Here is a 17909-nt window from a genome sequence, read left to right on the forward strand (position 1 = left end):
GCTCTACTTGCTCAGACTGTTTCTTTCCAGGTGCTAATGATGTTCCCAACTCTTACTGGCTTGCAAGCTCTTTCATTGTTACTCTCTCAGATTAAATTTTTTTAAAGCCCTTAACCAGGGGATAAAATAATGTGCTGAAGCTGACCAGACTAAGGATGCTAGCTAGATTAATACCTGGTAAGCAGATTCTTTTCCTCCCCCAAAACTAAAGTGCGTCTTATATTCTGGTGCATCTTATACTCCGAAAAATACGGTATCTCTTAAAAACCTTCAGACTCTTCCCAAAGACTAAAGAGGAAGCTAATTCTAGAGTCCTTGATAGTTTAGAATTTAAGAGATTACAATTCTGGATGGGGGACAGAAAGGAAACCCTTCCCAGAGAATATAAAATATGAACAAGATTGTCAAAGGACATACAGTTATATACTGGGAGGGGAGGAGATGTACTGAGAGGCTACTGGGAAGAACCAGTAGTTTAAAGTGAGTTGGCTCAAATGAGGAATATGAAGGCCCTGCAATATTTGTGAAACATGAGAATAATATGTTGCTCTAATGAGGCAGAGGAAATCACTGGGGTTAAATATTTGAATCTCTTTGATGTTTAACAGTGGCTCGTAGATGTTTACCTGCAATCAATAGTAAGAAAGGTGTTATTATGGTTGGAAACGCAACAACCTTTGATGATGGAAGTGGAAGTGGGAAGAAAAGGAATGTGACAGAACTTCTAGAAGGGGCCAAGTGAGTTTTATTTGCCTATTGTGATTTATTTATTTATTTGGTTTACATGGACAATAAGCAAAAAGTGACTCTGGAAAGGAACATAAAAACCAAGTATGAGAAAATCAAATAATCTCAAATTGAAAAAAGAATAAAATAATAAAAATAAAAAACTAACCAATTTAACCAAGGCCAAACAACACTTACCATGTTTAAAATCTTTCATTCTGGCCTAACACTTGAGGAGAAAAATAAGGTTTTCATGGCATTAATAGAGGAAGCATCCAAACTTTGTGGGGAATGTTATTTCACTGGGCAGGCTGTTAATTTGCATTGGAAGCCAAATAACACACGGACACAAAGCTGGATTTTAAAATAGGTCACTTTATTGTAATAAAATTAATTAAATAGGTAAAGACCTGCAGAAGTAAAAGACAAAATGGTGGCAGAATCCCTGTCACAACATTTCTAAGCAGCTATGGGCGAAGCTCCTTGTTGAGCAAGGGAACGTTTCCCTCACTGCTATACCACTTGGCATGTCGGGGGGCTCACCCCAGTTCCCCATACAGAGGTCCTGACATAGGACATCAGCCGTCATCAAAGGTGTTCATGCCGCAAAAAATTCCTACTTGGCCCCAGAGGTGACCCTGTTACACCAAAAGTTAAAGGGAGGGTGAGCGGGTGCTTCGTGAAGATCCAAGAAAGAGGAAGAGATACGAGCGGGATGTCCTTTTTATCCTCAGTGCTGCCCCACCCTCTGTTTAAGCAGCACACCACAGTTTGCTGTGGGGCTGCTTTTGCATGAGACCGCCCCACTCTCTTCCCGAATAACAACGTTGGAGCCTGTGTTCTCGGCTCCTCTGCAAATTCGGCCATAGGTAAGCCTGCTTGCTTCCAATTGCATCGGAAGCCGAATAACACACGGACACAAAGCTGGATTTTAAAATGGGTCACTTTATTGTAATAAAATTAATTAAATAGGTAAAGACCTGCAGAGATAAAAGACAAAAGGGGGGCAGAATCCCTGTCACAACATTTCTAAGCAGCTATGGACAAAGCTGCTTGCTGAGCAAGGGAAGGTTCCCCCTGGCCTTTTTTTTGCTCTCTGCCATACCACTTGGCATGTGGGGAGGCTCACCCCAGTTGTCCATTCAGAGGTCCTGGCATAGGTGAGTCTCAAAGGCACCCACTCTCCATAACTCAGCCTGACATGCCCAGAGCTTCTGGTGAGGGGCAACCAGTCACCATCCAAAAGGTGCCCTAAAGAAGAAAATGCAGCTGCTGCTAAACCCATTTCTGCTCCCAACCTGATTTTGACAGGTGGTCAAATCTCTATTTAGGCCCCCTGACTCCCCCCCCCCCTGCACCAGTTCCTGCAGGCACCTCTGCAGGTCCGAGAGAAATATATTGTTGCCTCTATACATTAAGTGAACCCCATCGTCTCTATATAGATCTGTATGTCGGGATGGCAATCCACCCATCCTTCCATTCTCAATCCTGGATTTATTCACACCTTTCAGATCACCAAAACAACGCCATACTTTTCTGGGTATCATCTCTGACCATACCACTTAAAATCATAAAATCATCGAGTTGGAAGGGACCTCCAGGGTCATCGGGTCCAAGCCCCTGCTCAATGCCGGATTCATTAAATCATCCCATCCGGTCTCTGTTTGAAGACCTCAAGTGAAGGCGAACCCACCACCTCCTGTGGAAACTGGTTTATCACCCTTATTGTTAGAAAGTTTTTTCTGATATCTAATCTAAATCTACACTCTTGCAGTTTCATTCCATTGTTTCTAGTCCTTCCATGTGCTAATGAGAACAATGCTGATCTCTCTGCTCTGTGACAGCCCTTCAGATATTTGTAGACAGTTGTCAAGTCTCTTCTCAGTCTTCTCCTTTGCAGAGTAAACATCCCTAGATCTTTAACTGTTCCTCATAGGACATGGTTTCCAGACCACTCACCATCCTTGTAACTCTCCTCTGAATTTGCTTTAGTTTATCAATGTCCTTTTTAAATTGGGCCCCCCAGAACTGAACACAGTATTCCAAGCGTAGTCATACCAAAGTACTGTAGAGAGGAATAATTACTTCACATGAGCGAGATTATATGCTCCTCTTGATACATCCCAGGATTGTGTTTGCCTTTTTTGCAGCTGTTTCACCCTGTTGTTTAGTCTGTGATCTACTAATACACCCAGGTCCTTCTCACCTGTGCTACTGCTCAGACATATTCCTCCCATTCTATATGTGCTGTTTTCATTATTTTTGCCCAGATGTAGGATCTTGCATTTCTCTCTGTTAAATAACATTCTGTTAGTTTCAGCCCATTGTTCAAGCCTGTCTAGATCCCTCTGAATCCTTTTTATTTATTTATAAACTTTATTGAAATTTTCATAAAACGACAAAACAAACAAACATACATTTAACATGAATTTGGGGTTGCGATACCCCAACTTATTTTAGAAGTTAAATTTCCATACAAAAAAAGAATACCTTTTTAATACTTTAAATCAACTTAATACTTTAAATGAAAAGAAGAAGCTATATTTAATCTTGTATACAAAAAAACTTTCATTTATAACCTAGGTAAAACACAAAATATAAGTCATACATTCTTCTTTTTCTTATACACTTTATTCCATACTACATAAAATTCTGATTCTACTTGGTCTTTTAACCGTCTTGTCATCATATCCATTCCAGCGCAATCTAGTATTTTCTTGATAACCTCTTCTTCTTTGGGGATATTTTCCCCTTTCCAGTTTTGCGCGTACACAATCCTGACCGCTGTCAAGATATGTATAACTAAATATAAAATTTCTTTCTTGTATTCCTGACTAGTTATACCCAGTAAGTAGAATTCCGGGGTTTTTTCTACATCCTGCATTACTATTTCTTTTAAAATTCTTTCTATCATTTTCCAATACAGTGATCCCCCGGTTATTGCGTCCCCGACTATTGCGAACAGGGTAATTTGCGATTTTTCAACCCGGAAGTCAAAACACCATCTGCGCATGTGTGCCCTTTTTTCTATGGGCACGCATGCGTAGATGGCGCCCGGCAGATCAGCTGCTGGGCGGCTTCCCTGGGTCTTCCCCCTCTTGCTGGCGGGAAGGCGAGCAGTGGGCATCAGCAAGGAGTTTCCCCACCGCCCACGCAAACTCCTCGTTGCCGCCCGCCCTTCGCCCGCCCACACCGTTCATTCTCGCCGCTTTGGAGCTGAGTCCTGAAGCGAATTCGCTTCAGGACTCAGCTCGAAAGCGGCGAGAGCGAGCGCGGACAAGCCGTTCGCTGGTGCTAGCTCTCGCCACTTTGGAGCTGAGTCCTGAAGCGAATTCGCTTCAGGACTCAGCTCGAAAGCAGCGAGAGCGAGCGCGGACAAGCCGTTCGCTGGCGCTAGCTCTCGCCGCTTTGGAGCTGAGTCCTGAAGCGAATTCGCTTCAGGACTCAGCTCGAAAGCGGCGAGAGCGAGCGCGGACAAGCCGTTCGCTGGCGCTAGCTCTCGCTGCTTTGGAGCTGAGTCCTGAAGCGAATTCGCTTCAGGACTCAGCTCGAAAGCGGCGAGAGCGAGCGCGGACAAGCCGTTCGCTGGCGCTAGCTCTCGCCGCTTTGGAGCTGAGTCCTGAAGCGAATTCGCTTCAGGACTCAGCTCGAAAGCGGCGAGAGCGAGCGCCAGCGAACGGCTTGTCCGCCGCCTGCCTGCCCGCTAGCGAGGAGCCGAAGATTGGGGGCGACGCGGCTGTTTTAAAACGTCGCCACCGGCATGGGGGGCTTGCCAGCACCCCCCGGAGCCCCAACCCGGGTTTGGGGGGCTGCTAGGAAGCCCCCCATGCCGGCGGCGACGTTTTAAAACAGCCGCGCCGCCCCCAATCTTCAGCTCCTCGCTAGCGCTGCGGAAATTAAAAACACCATCTGCACATGCGCAGATGGTGTTTTTACTTCCGCAGTGCTACTTCACGAAAACCCGCTCGTTGCGGGGGGTCCTGGAACGGAACCCTCGCAACGAGCGGGGGATCACTGTACAGCTTAACTTTACTACACATCCACCATTGATGACAGTAGGTACCTATTTCTTTCTTATATTTCCAACATAATGGGGACACATTGGGGAACATTTTTGCTATCCTGCTCGGTGGGAGGTGCCACCTATAGAACATTTTAATTTGGTTTTCTTTTAATGAGACCGACTTTGTAATTTTCCAGTTTGAGATCCAGACTTTTTCCCAAGTATCTATATCAATTTCTCTACCTATGTTTTTACACCAGCTTATCATACCATCTTTTAAGGTCAAGTCTATATTTTTATGTCCTATCATATATTTATATACTTTACCTATTAATTTGGACTGATTATTAATTAATAAGTTACCTAAAAAAAATTTACTCTTCTTAAAATTATATACCTTACTATCTCTTTGAAATCTAGATTGAATCTGAATGTATTGACACCAATCTATTTTAATGCCTTCTTCCTGTAATTTATTTCTTGATTTTAATTTCATCTGGTCATTCAGTAATTCTTTATATCTTATTATTTTCATTTCCTTTGTCGAATTGGGATGGGTTATTGCTTCCAGCGGGGAGATCCATTCCGGAATAGTTAAAAAATGTTTTTTTTTTACATCTTTCCAAACTTCCAATAAATACTTTCTTATTGTATGTCTTTTAAAATATGTATGTATTTTATCCTTGTCATACCATATAAAGGCATGCCAACCTAACATGAGATCATGGCCTTCCAAATTTAATGTTCTACTATCTTCTAATATTATCCAATCTCTAATCCAAGTTAAGGCGGCTGCCTGATAATACAACTTCCAATTTGGTAAAGCAAATCCTCCTCGTTCTTTAATATCTTCCAAAATATTTATCTTTATTCTGGCTTTTTTACCTTGCCATAAAAATTTCCTAATTATCGTTGTTAAGGTTTTTTTTAATTTCCCCCCTGGATTTATAGTTATTGTCTGTAACAAAAACAGAATCTTAGGTAAAATATTCATCTTAATTGTGGCAATTCTCCCCCAAAAAGATATTTTTAAATTATTCCATATTTCTAAATCTTTTTTAATTTCTTCAATTAATTTCATATAATTATCATTTTTTAGGGATATAGTTTTCGATGTTAGCCATATTCCCAAATATTTAACTTTCTTAACTACCTTCATACCTGTAATATTTTCAAGTTTCCTTTCCTGAATTGCTGTCATATTCTTAACTATAAATTGTGTTTTACTTTTGTTTATTTTATAATCTACATTTAGTAATGATATTGGTCTATAATTCTTTATCTTTTCCTTACTGGTTCCTGGTTTATGAATTAAAGTTATTAAAGGTTCTGACCATGATTTAGGAATTTTACTGTCCATTGTACTTTCATTAAAAATTTCCAACATATTATTTATTATTACTTCACTGTCTATTTTATACCATTCTGCTGGAATGGCGTCCGGACCAGTTGCTTTATTATTTTTTTGCTTATTAATAGTGCTTTGTAGCTCTTCAACTGTTATTGGACAGTCTAAACTTTCCTGTTGTTCTTCTGTCAATTGTAGTTTTAAAGACTCTAAGTAGTTAAAAATCTCTTCTTCATTAATATCTTCTTTTTTATATACCGTGTTTCCCCGAAAGTAAGTGTCTTACTTTTTTTTAATCCCCAAAAGCCCCACTATGTCTTACTTTTGGGGTATGTCTTATATTGGAAAAAAATTGTCGAATTTTTTGTTTTAACCATAAAATTAACATTTATTAACAACCTGAACAGTATTGTATTCACCACAAAACAGCAGATGATACCCCAGTACGCCAGTGTGTATGTTTTACTGATGTATGATTAATACTGTGTGCATTACCGTATTTTAAGCAGGAGGCGGCAGTGACAAGTGCAGGGGACGGCGCGGTGACGTATGGAGAGGGGGACGGCACGGTGATGTATGGAGAGGGGGGCGGCGCGGAAGTGGGCAGGAGGCGGCGCTCATTTGGATCAGACGGAGGTGGCAGACGCGGCGACGTATGGAGAGGGGGATGGTGCGGACGTGGGCAGGAGGCGGCGCGCAGCTAGATGAGAGGGAGGCGGCAATACCTCCGTGTTTCCCCGAAAGTAAGACATATGTCTTACTTTCGGGGTACGGCTTATATTAGCCGACCCCCCTGAAACCCCCAATACGTCTTACAATCGGGGGTGTCTTACTATCGGGGAAACAGGGTAGTTCTTTATAAAATTCTTGTACTATTTTTGCTTTCTCTTCTATATTATCTTTCCATTTTCATCTTCTAACTCTTTAATTATTTTTGATTGTCTATGCTTCCTTAGTTTATACGCGAGCCATCTTCCTGGCTTATTTGCGTGTTCAAAGTAATGTTGTTTAGTTCTTTTTATCTTTTCCGCTATTTGACCTTGTTCAATAAGATTAATTTTATGTCTAACCATTTCTATCTTTCCTTCAGTCTCCTTATTCTTAGTATTGTGTTGCGATATGGTCTCTAGTTGTTTTAATTCAGTAATTAGTTGTTCATATTGTATCTTTTTTTCTTTATTTACTTTCGCTGTATATGAAATTGTAATTCTTCTAATGTATGCCTTTGCGGTATCCCATAAATTTTGAGGGGAAGTTTCTGAGTTCTTATTTATTTCAAAAAAGACTTTTAATTCTTTTTCTATCAGTTCTTTATATTGTAAATCTCTTATAATATTCCTGTTCATTTGCCAATTTAAATATTTCTTATTACTTTTCAAATACACCACTAAAGGGTTGTGGTCAGCCCATGTATTTGTATCTATCTCAATCTCTTTTATTTGTTCTGAGGTTACTTTTGGGGCCCACACCATATCTATTCTTGTCCAAATTTTATGGGGGTTTGAATAGAAATATATTGTCTGGTTTGGGGGTGTCTTTCCCTCCAAATGTCATTTAAAAATAACTCTGATTTCATTTTTTGAAAGGTAGTTGGTAGTATATTTTTCTTTCTTTTCTTATTCCCCCCCCCCGAATGATCTAGTGATCTATTTGAAATTGCATTGAAGTCGCCAATTATAATCATATTTTTAATGTTTAATTCATTTATTTTTTGATGCAATTGTTTGTAAAATGTCATTTGATTTTCATTGGACGCATAAATAGAGACAATAACAAGCGGTTTGGGCTCAATATTTATCTGTACAATTAATATTCTACCCTCTGGATCAGCATATAATTGTTTGGAGTTTATGGAATTTTCTACATATAAAGCTATCCCTCTTTTCCTTTGATTTGCCAATGTAGCATACATATTTCCGATTTTAGAATTTAGTAATAATTTTCAATTTGTCTTTTTAATATGGACTTCTTGTAGTATTACTATCTGTGCATCTTGTTTCTTGATTTTAGTAAATATTTGTTCTCCACTGCATCTGGAAGGAGAGTCCAACATGGGTTATTTACCAATCCTATTGGTAGAGACTGAGTTAGAAATTTACATAATAATTAGGTACCGCCCCCATACTGCTCCCATGAGCCCAGTTTTAAAAACTCAGTCCCAGGGTAGAGACGTACTGAGTTTTGCTGTAGAAAAATTAGAGTGTAGGAATAAAATTGTTGTACCTGTTTAATGATTTCTTTTTTGTCTCATTACAGGCTGAACAAAAGAAGAAGCAGATGGGGTTGTCTGCCCTCCGTGGGCAGCAATCCCCAACATCCTCCTCGGGGGTTCGTTTCCCTCTGAGGGAACTTCCCCGCAAAGGAGCACCCAGCCTGGGGTCCCTGACCTCTGTGGCCAGACCAGGGCTGCAAGCCGAAGGTGGGGGGGGTCCGCCCCCCCCCACTGGGAGGCTCGAAGGCGCTTCGGTCCAAGCTCCTGGGAAGAAGCGGAGCTGCGCCTCTCAGCTGTTTGGCGGCCGGGAAGCCGCCGCCAAGAGTCGCGCGCGCACGACTGCTGCCCCCAAGCAAGCCACCGCAGCTGCCGAGGAATAAGGGCTTGGGAGCTGAGAAGATGGCAGGCAACGTGGCTGGGAAGCGGCGAGAAGCGGCCAGCAGCCCAGGAACGGCCGGAGGAAGCCGGGAAGTCGGGCAAAAGCTGCAAACAGCTTGGGTGGTGCCATTTTGGGGCCGCTGTCGGCGCGATACCCCAAGGCGCCAACCGGAAGTACTTCCGGCAGCTGTTGGGCGCGAGAAGGCTACTATGCCTCAGAGCGCAGGCGCAGAGCCTTATCAAGGTGGGACGCCATTTTACTGGGCTGACAAGGCATTTTCAGGGCTGCTTACTGGACTCCTCTAGATCAGTGGTCCCCAACCTTTTTTCCACCAGGGTCCCAGCAGGATCCTAAAGCACAGCAGGATCCTAAAAAGAGTGAGTAATGATGGAAGAGCAACCGGGCCGCGACAAGCCGGCATCCCTAGCCAGGCCTAAGGACAAGCCCAAGGGGAAGGCCAAAGAAAAGTCAAAGGCCTCTACATCCCCTGCCTCAGCCTCTTCACTAAAAGAGGCCGAGAAGCGCATCAAGGCCCTGGAGAAAAGGCTGGAGGCGGCCTTACATGCCTCCCCCTCAGCGGTTCCACTAACCCAGAGGCAAGCATTGACCCCAGATCCATTGACCCCACTATCACTTTTTGGCCTTTCTGGGGCCAGATATGAGGGGGACTGGTCACCAGACCGACAATCTACGGCAATGCCTCCTGTGGCACCTTCACCAGCCACCTCGTGGACCAGGCCCGGGTCAACTGCACTTCCCAGGAGAGATTCCCAGGGTCCTTCAGCCACTTTCACCCCCACGGCAGCGGGGTTAAGAGCACAGACAAGTGCATGGCAGGACATGCCGCCAGACTTGCAAGAACTCATTGCAAACGCCTATTCGCAGGGAGTGGCAACTGGGGCCCACCAGTATGCTCCACAACCATCACAAACAGCAAGGAACATGTGGTCGGTACCGCCCCCCTCGGGCTTGGGGTCCCTCTCAGAGGAGCCATTACTAGGAGAGGACAGCGAAAAGGAATATGACCTGTCTGAGGATGAGGCACCCCCAGAACAACCGCCACCGGTAGGCCTGTTTAAGCCAACACTGTTCAGGACACTGCTATTCAAGGCTAAACAGGTGATGAACCTACCTGGAACGGCTAAAACAGCCGAAGAGGTGGGCAAGACCTCAGCTACCCTACTTAGGGAACCCCAGCCCGAGTCTGACCATTTCCCTGCATCACACATATTTGTGGAAGGGGTCAAGAGACCGTGGCAACACCCAGCAGCGGCTCGAGGCCCGTCAAACCTGGAAAGGAAGTTCTACACCTTCGATGAGGAGGTGGAAAAACTCCTTGAGTACCCGCCAATAGACCAGCCAGTCGGGACCTTAGTCTCCGGCGCATTGGTACCTTCGGAGACAGGGGAGAGCCTGAAGCCGGAGGAACGGAAGGCGGAGACACTCCTGCGGAAGGTCCACCAGATGGCAAGCTGGGGATTCAGAGCAGCAGCAGCATTCCTGAACAGAGCATCGATTCTGTGGCTACAGGAGATGCAATCTCGGTTGGGACCAGAAGAGGGCAGGTTGCGCCAAGACCTGAGCAAGCTGCTGGCGGCAGCGGAATTATCTGCAGATGCCACACTGCACGTGGCGAAGTTCTCCAGCAGAGGGATGGCTCACCGCCTCCTGTGGTTAAGGAACTGGCCAGCGGACCTGAAATCCAAGTGGCGATTGGCGTCGGCCCCATTCCAGGGCTCGATGCTCTTTGGCGACATCCTGGACAAAGTCCTCATAGAGGACAAGGATAAGAGAAAAGTACTACCCAAGTCGGGCAGGCGTCAAGACTGGAGATCTACCCCTTATACGAGGCGTCAAACTCCTCGCTGGGACAACTCCACAGGCACGACCCAGCATCAACAACCATTCAACCAAGGTCAGTTCACACAACAATCCTTCAGGAGCGACCGGGGGTCGTTCCAGGACAGACCAAGGGGCTACCAACAATCCAGGCGGCCCTTTCGGGGGAACAACCAAAGAGGTTTTCGTTGGTCCAAATGACTTTGCCAACCGGCTGCCACTCGGGGGAAAACTGCAACACTTCAGCACCCCCTGGCGCAGCACTTCGTCCGACCAGTGGGTCCTTGCCACAGTGTTGGGTGGACTACGCCTGGAGTTTATTGGGCGGCCCCCCAATCGATTTATAAGCTGCCCGGTTATTCGGGAGCCTCAAAAGATGCAGCAATTACAAAAGGAAATTACACATTTGTTAGAGATCCAAGCCATAGAACCAGTACCACCCCAAGAGACGGGCAGAGGGTTCTACTCGATGATCTTCATTGTCCCCAAGGCCTCGGGAGGTTGCAGGTTAATCCTCAATCTCAAGCAGCTCAACCTCTTCATCAGATACAGGAGGTTTCACATGCATTCTCTGCAAACCATTCTGGCCTCAATCAGGCCTCAAGACTTATTGACTTCCATCGACCTAAAGGAGGCATACCTCCACGTGCCCATACATCCGGCACACCGGAAATACCTCCGTTTTTGCTCCGGGGGAACCCATTACCAGTACAGAGCTATGCCATTTGGCCTCTCTTCAGCTCCACGATCTTTCACAAAGCTCCTGGATGCTTTGACGGCCCACCTGCGCGGACATGCTATAAGGTTGATGGCATACCTGGACGACATTATTATACTATCCAGGTCCCCGGCACAAGCAAGACGCGATTTGGTTCAGACCATACGAACGCTAGAAGGTCATGGCTTCACCATAAACATGGAGAAGAGCCAGCTGTCACCCAGAACCAGGCTTCAACATCTGGGAGCCATAATAGACACTCAAGCCAACACAGTGTCGCTTTCCCCGGAAAGGCTAGAGAACATCCAGCGCCTAATCGCCAGCCTCAACCATCACAGACGGATCCCACTATCACTCCTATCAAAGATACTGGGAACCCTGGTGTCGGCTATAGGAATTGTTCCCTGGGCCAGGCACCATATCCGAACCTTGCAGTGGCTCCTACTACCAGCACAAAGATCAAGGGCGAGCCACTCTCACCGAAAGGTCAAGCTACCTCGGAGAGTCAGAGAGAATCCCTAAAGTGGTGGACATCTCAGGCAATACGCAAAGGCTCTCCATTTCAAATACAGGACAAAGTCATCCTTACCACAGATGCCAGCCTTTATGGTTGGGGAGCACACATTGGACATCACATGGCTCAGGGCACATGGTCAACAACGGACCTAACCCCAATAAACATAAACTTCCTCAAACTCAGAGCAGTACACTTAGCTCTACGAACCTTCCTTCCGATTGTACAGGACAGACACATTTTAGTCTTAACAATGTGGCGACCAGAGCTCACTTGAACCACCAAGGGGGTACGAGGTCGCAGCGCCTTATGGAAGAGTCGAACAATCTGTTCAGCTGGGCCGAGGTGCATCTAGCCTCATTGTCTGCAGAACACATTGCTGGAACCATCAACATGCAGGCAGACTGGCTCAACAGGACCACACTAGACCCGCCGGAGTGGAGATTAGATCCAGGGCTATTCCAGCAGATGTCTCACAAGTTCGGGAGGCCCTCGGTAGATCTGTTCGCAACGCGTCAGAACACTCAGATGCCGAGATTTTACTCGTGCTTCCCAGAACCGGGAGCAGAAGGGGTCAATGCCTTACTGACACCATGGCCACCCGGCTTGCTATACGCGTTTCCCCCAGTGAACCTGATTCCAAGAGTGGTGGAGAAGATTCTAAGGGAGAAGGCGGATGTACTGATGATAGCACCACACTGGCCACGCCGTCCGTGGTTTGCCGACCTGACGGCAATGTCAATATCACCACCGTGGAGAATCCCGGACCAAGTCATCTCCCTCAGCCAGGGGGCCCTACAACATCCGGACCCTCAATGGCTACAACTGACCGTATGGCACTTGAGCGGCATAGACTGAGACATCTGGAATTGCCGGAGAAGGTCATTGACACGATACAGGCCGCACGGCGTCCCTCCACCTCCAGGATTTACCAGCCGTCGTGGGCGGCCTTTTGCAAATTTTGTGATAAAGAGAACAAAATCCCAAGGATGCATCCGTAATTACGGTGCTGGAATTTCTACAAGCAGGCATAGAAAGGGGTTTGGCCCCTAACACCCTGAGGAGACAGGTGGCGGCTCTTTCCACCATGGTCCAGACATCGGAGGCTCGGTCACTAGCCCAACATCCATTAGTTAGAGACTTCATGCGGGGTGCCTCGAACAAACACGCACCACCGATTAGAAGGTTCCCATCATGGGACCTCACACTAGTTCTTAAGGGGCTAACAAAGCCACCTTTTGAGCCTGTGAGGTCGATCCCGATAAGAATTCTCTCCATAAAGACAGCCTTCTTGGTGGCAATCACCTCGGCACGCAGAGTTTCGGAACTTTCAGCTCTTTCCGTGAGGCCGGATTTATGCATCTTTTATCCGGATAGAGTGGTGCTCCGTCTAGATCCCACCTTCATTCTGAAGGTGAATACACATTTCCATAGGAAGCAGGAGTTAATACTACCTGATTTTTGCACGCATGGGAACCATCCTTCAGAGTTACGATGGCATAAGGTTGATGTCAGAAGAGCCCTGAAGATATATATCAGACGGACTGAATCATTCCGGAAGTCTGAGAAATTGTTTATTTCATTTTCACAACACCAAATGGGACTTGGAATTTCGGCCAAATCTATCAGTCGTTGGCTGAAGGACTGTATTACGGAAGCCTATAGAGCGGGAGGACACACCCCACTGATAGGACTAACGGCCCACTCAACCAGGAGTGCAGCCGCATCGGCAGCTTGGACAACGCAAGCATCCATAGACGATATTTGCAGAGCGGCTACCTGGGCAGCACCGTCTACGTTTATTAAACATTATAAGTTAGATTCGTTTGCATCAGCGGAGGCTGCATTTGGTAGACGTGTCCTACAGAAAGTTTGTTTATCTCCAATGTCCCTATCAAGACCTTCTCCCTCCCATAGGCCTTAAAACTTTGGCATATCCCATGTTGGACTCTCCTTCCAGATGCAGTGGAGAAGACCCGTTGTACCTACCTGAACGGTCTTCTCGATGCACTGGAAGGAAAGTCCAAACCCACCCGGCATGTTGATCTGAAGGGACGCCGGAGAGGGGAGTTCTTAAGTTATTGTTGTATTAATAAAAGTTGGTTATCCTATTACATGGTTTTTTCGTTTTTAAAACTGGGCTCATGGGAGTATGGGGGCGGTACCTAATTATTATGTAAATTTCTAACTCAGTCTCTACCAATAGGATTGGTAAATAACCCATGTTGGACTCTCCTTCCAGTGCATCGAGAAGACCGTTCAGGTAGGTACAACGGGTCTTTCCTCTTTCTCAGTGCATTTAGGCCGTTTACATTTACAGAAAAGATTTTCAAGTCTTTTGACATATTTACTTGTAGTACTTCTTTGAATCTTTAGATTCACGCTGTGGTTGTTTTTTTCTTGCACCTGATTCCTCCTCTCCCCCCTGGGCGGTGTCGCCTAATTCATCTTCTTTCCTTTCTAATACTTCTTTCATTGGTTGTTCAAATTTGCTTATTCCACTTGTTTCGTAAAAATATTTTGCCTCTTCCAAGTTTTCTATTTTATATCTTTGTGATTGCCAATATAGTGAGATTCCTTCTGGAATTAGCCAGCGGAAGGTTATATTTTCCTTGATGAGAATTTTGGTCAAAAAATAACTTCTGCTTTCTCTTACTCTTCTTGGAACTTGTTTCAATATTGTGATTTCTTTCCCTTTATCTTGTAGTTTTTAATTTCTTGTCCACTTTAAGATGTCATCTCTTATAGTTCTTCTAACAAATTTGATGTGGACTTCTCTTGGTAAATTATGCCGACGTACATAGCTAGTTTGTACTCTGAAGACTTCATCAATTTCTTTTGTTAGTTCCGTCAGGTCCATCTGGAGGATTCCTCCAATTAGTTCTGCCATCTTTGCCTGCAGATCTTCATCTTTTTCTTCTGTTACATTCTGGAATCTCAAACCGTATGATGCTCGTTGTATTTCAAGATGTGTGATTGATTCGTCGTATCTTTTATCCACAGAATCAGATCTGCCTTCAAGGTAGTCCATTCTTTTTTCTATTTTGCCAGTCTTTTCTTCCACTGCCTTTATTCTTTGTTCGTTCTCTTTCAAAGTTTGTTGTATTTCTTTCATCTTCTCCTTCATTTCTCCTGTACCTGCTTTTAATTCTCCTATTTTGGCCTTTAATCCTTCACGTTGTTGATTTGCATCTTCTTGAGATTTTAACATAAAGTCTTTCATTGCCATCAATGTCTCCTGTATTGTTTGAAGAAGAGTGGGTTCTGCTTGTGGTTTTTCTTTCTCTTTTGCAGACATAGTTTCAGAAACACTTTGGTGTACAGGAGAGGGCTGGGGTGATACTTGAGGTGAAGAAGCAGAGGATAAAGTTTGTTTTTTAATAGTCTTTGTATGTGTGGATGTACTCGACATCCTAATCAAATCTTGAATGATACTCTTCTGCAGTCTTTCTTTGCTTTCCCACCAATTGATTTTAAAAAAAAATTTATTTTAATTTAAAGAGGGGAGAAATACCAATAAACTCCAATACAATCCAATTTTACTAGATGTATATACCACTAATATATTTATAAATTGCCTCTTTTACTTTTACTTAGACAACTTAATATTTCTTATATTTTGTCAATATCAATTTTTTTAAAGGAAAAAAGAACTTTCAATCTGTTTTAAAACAACAATATAAAATGTATAACTATAAATCAATATAACAGTTAATCTAGAAAAGCCTTATTATAGTATTTCACTCTTATCTGTATATAAAAAAACCAATTAATCAATTAACAAGTAAAGGGAAGGATCTTGCTTATCAATATAAGATTGTAGTAATGAAATTTCCAAATATTAAAAAAGAAAAGCAAAAAGAAAAAGTAAACCTGAAGAAAAGGAGAGAATAGACTTAGGTAAGAAAAAAAAAAGAATAAAAATATTTTATCTATTCAACAACTTATCAAAAGAAAAAAAGCAGAGGTTACTTATAATACTATTTGTATATAATAATGGAAATTTTCTTATACTTATACTTTCTTATACTTACACAAATCTAATTACAAATCTGATTACTTATTACTTATTACTGTTTTGCTTTTAATAAAAGGACACCACACCAGGGGGGGGCGCGGAGGAAACGGGGGGAGTTTAGCAATTCATTATTACAATTAATTCTATTTAAAATGACTAATACCCAAGAAAGAAGAAAAAAGGAGCAGAGGGGAGAAGAGAGAGAGATGAAAAAAGAAAGAATAGAGAATTAAGAGAAGGAAATAGAGAAAGTACAGATAAATATACTTAAATATTATTCAGTCAGGAATGCAAATCTTTTGTTGATTGAAGTTCTAAAGAAAATGTTTGTTTTTTTAAAAGTTTTCAAAGTTCTCAATGCAGGGTAGATAAATGCAGTATAAATCCACAGGTGAGAATTAATCAAAATTTATATCCAAATTTATTTATAGTTCTGTTGGCAATATGAAGTCCAAGTCTCGTTTTTTTTTTTAAAAAGAAGGAAAATAAAGTCCAAAATTTAATCCAAGGGTATCACGAAGAAAATTAATCCAAGGGTATCACGAAGTAATTTAATCCAAGGGTGTCACAAAAAATAATAATCCAGAAATATCACTATTTTGAGCCAGGTTTTAAACATAGAAACTAAAACAGATCCTCAGAGACAGTAAAGGGGGAAAAAGAAAAACCAGCGAAAATTCCTCTTTGCAGCAAACTTGACGAACAAAGCCGAGAAGACTGACAACAGCGAATCCAACCAAAAAAGAAAATGAAATTCTCCAACAATATCAATCTTCTTATTTTAAGTTGCCAGCCACCAATAACACATAATTCCTTCGAAAATTAAGTTAGTTGTTGATTTATTCCGATTTTTCTTACGGGTGTAGATCAGCAACAAAAACAAAACGTGATCCCTCCGCAAATAGATAGAATATAGTGCCCGGGATTAACGTTGTTTAAATCCAAAAAGAAATCCAATTCATCATTATAGTCTTTATTAAATCATGTTGCTTGTTATCTTCTTCCAAATTATGTTTTTATTTCACTCCAATTTTTATTATAAATTTAATTAAGATTTAATTCAAAACAAAGAGGAGGGAAAGTAGTTCCGGATGTTTGTTGTTGTTTTTCCTGCCCCTGGATATGAATTTTCCCTTCAAAGTTTTTTAAATTTTCGCCTTATTTATTAAGAAAGTCACTATAATCTCCCAAGTTAACGGATAGTAATGGATTTATACCTTAGAGTCTTCTTTTCTCCTTTTTGTATTCTTCTTCTGCTTCTGCTTTCTGCACATTCACAATTAGGTACTTCTTCTTCTTTACTTGCTTCCCACTGGTAAGGGCGGATCGCAAATGGCCGAACTCTCTTGGGATCGAGAGTCGGTTCACCTTTTCCAGAGCTGCGGGGTAATCCCTTGCCTTCGGAGCCCCAGTGACGACCCCTTGGGTGCAGGGAAACTCCCTGTTCTAGGAACGGGCCATCCGGACCCGAACCGACTGCAAAAAGCGACCTCTGGAGAGGTTGAAGAGATCTCGAGGACAGAGCCCTCTCCTGGAGCCTCCGTTGCGATCCCGGACCATACCGGAAGTAGATCCCTCTGAATCCTATATCTATCTTGTTAAGTACTAGCAACATTGCCTAGCTTTGTGTCATCAGCAAATTTGATAAGTTTTCCTTCAATTCCTTCATCTAGATCATTTATAAATATGTTAAATAACACTGGGCCTAGGACAGACCCTTGTGATACTCCACTTGAAACATTCTTCCAATTGGATGTGCAACCATTTATTACCATTCTTTGAGTACGATCACTAAGCCAGTTTTGAATCCATCTAACTGTTCTTTTATCAATCCTATACTTGACCATTTTTTCAATAAGGATGGAATGAGATACTTTGTCAAACGCTTTAGTGAAGTCAAGATATACCACATCTACTGCATTTCCCTGATCAACCAATTTGGTAATTCTATAATAGAAGGAAATTAGATTAGTCTGGCATGATTTGTTTCTTACAAATCCATGTTGGCTCTGGTTAATTGCTGCATTCCTATCCAAGTGCTGGCATACATGCTGCTTTATAACTTGTTATTTATTTTTTTAAATAATTTTTATTGATTTTTTAAAATATAAGACAAACAAAATAAACAACATTTAACATATATAGGAGCTAC

At 43.0% G+C, this 17909-nt stretch overlaps 1 protein-coding gene across 5 annotated transcripts in view; it reads left to right on the top strand.

Annotated features, from left to right (window-relative positions):
• SLC44A2 (solute carrier family 44 member 2 (CTL2 blood group)) overlaps window positions 1-17909 on the top strand; it is a 237509-nt gene that overhangs the window by 111925 nt on the left and 107675 nt on the right. For all 5 annotated transcript variants that reach the window (XM_070741789.1, XM_070741790.1, XM_070741793.1 and 2 more), the window contains one exon: window positions 609-738. In XM_070741789.1, coding sequence (XP_070597890.1) covers window positions 609-738 — 130 coding nt within the window. The remainder of the gene's footprint in view (window positions 1-608; window positions 739-17909) is intronic.

Source organism: Erythrolamprus reginae, chromosome 2 (genome assembly GCF_031021105.1).
Source record: "Erythrolamprus reginae isolate rEryReg1 chromosome 2, rEryReg1.hap1, whole genome shotgun sequence".
In the NCBI taxonomy this organism is placed as follows: Eukaryota; Metazoa; Chordata; class Lepidosauria; order Squamata; family Dipsadidae; genus Erythrolamprus; species Erythrolamprus reginae.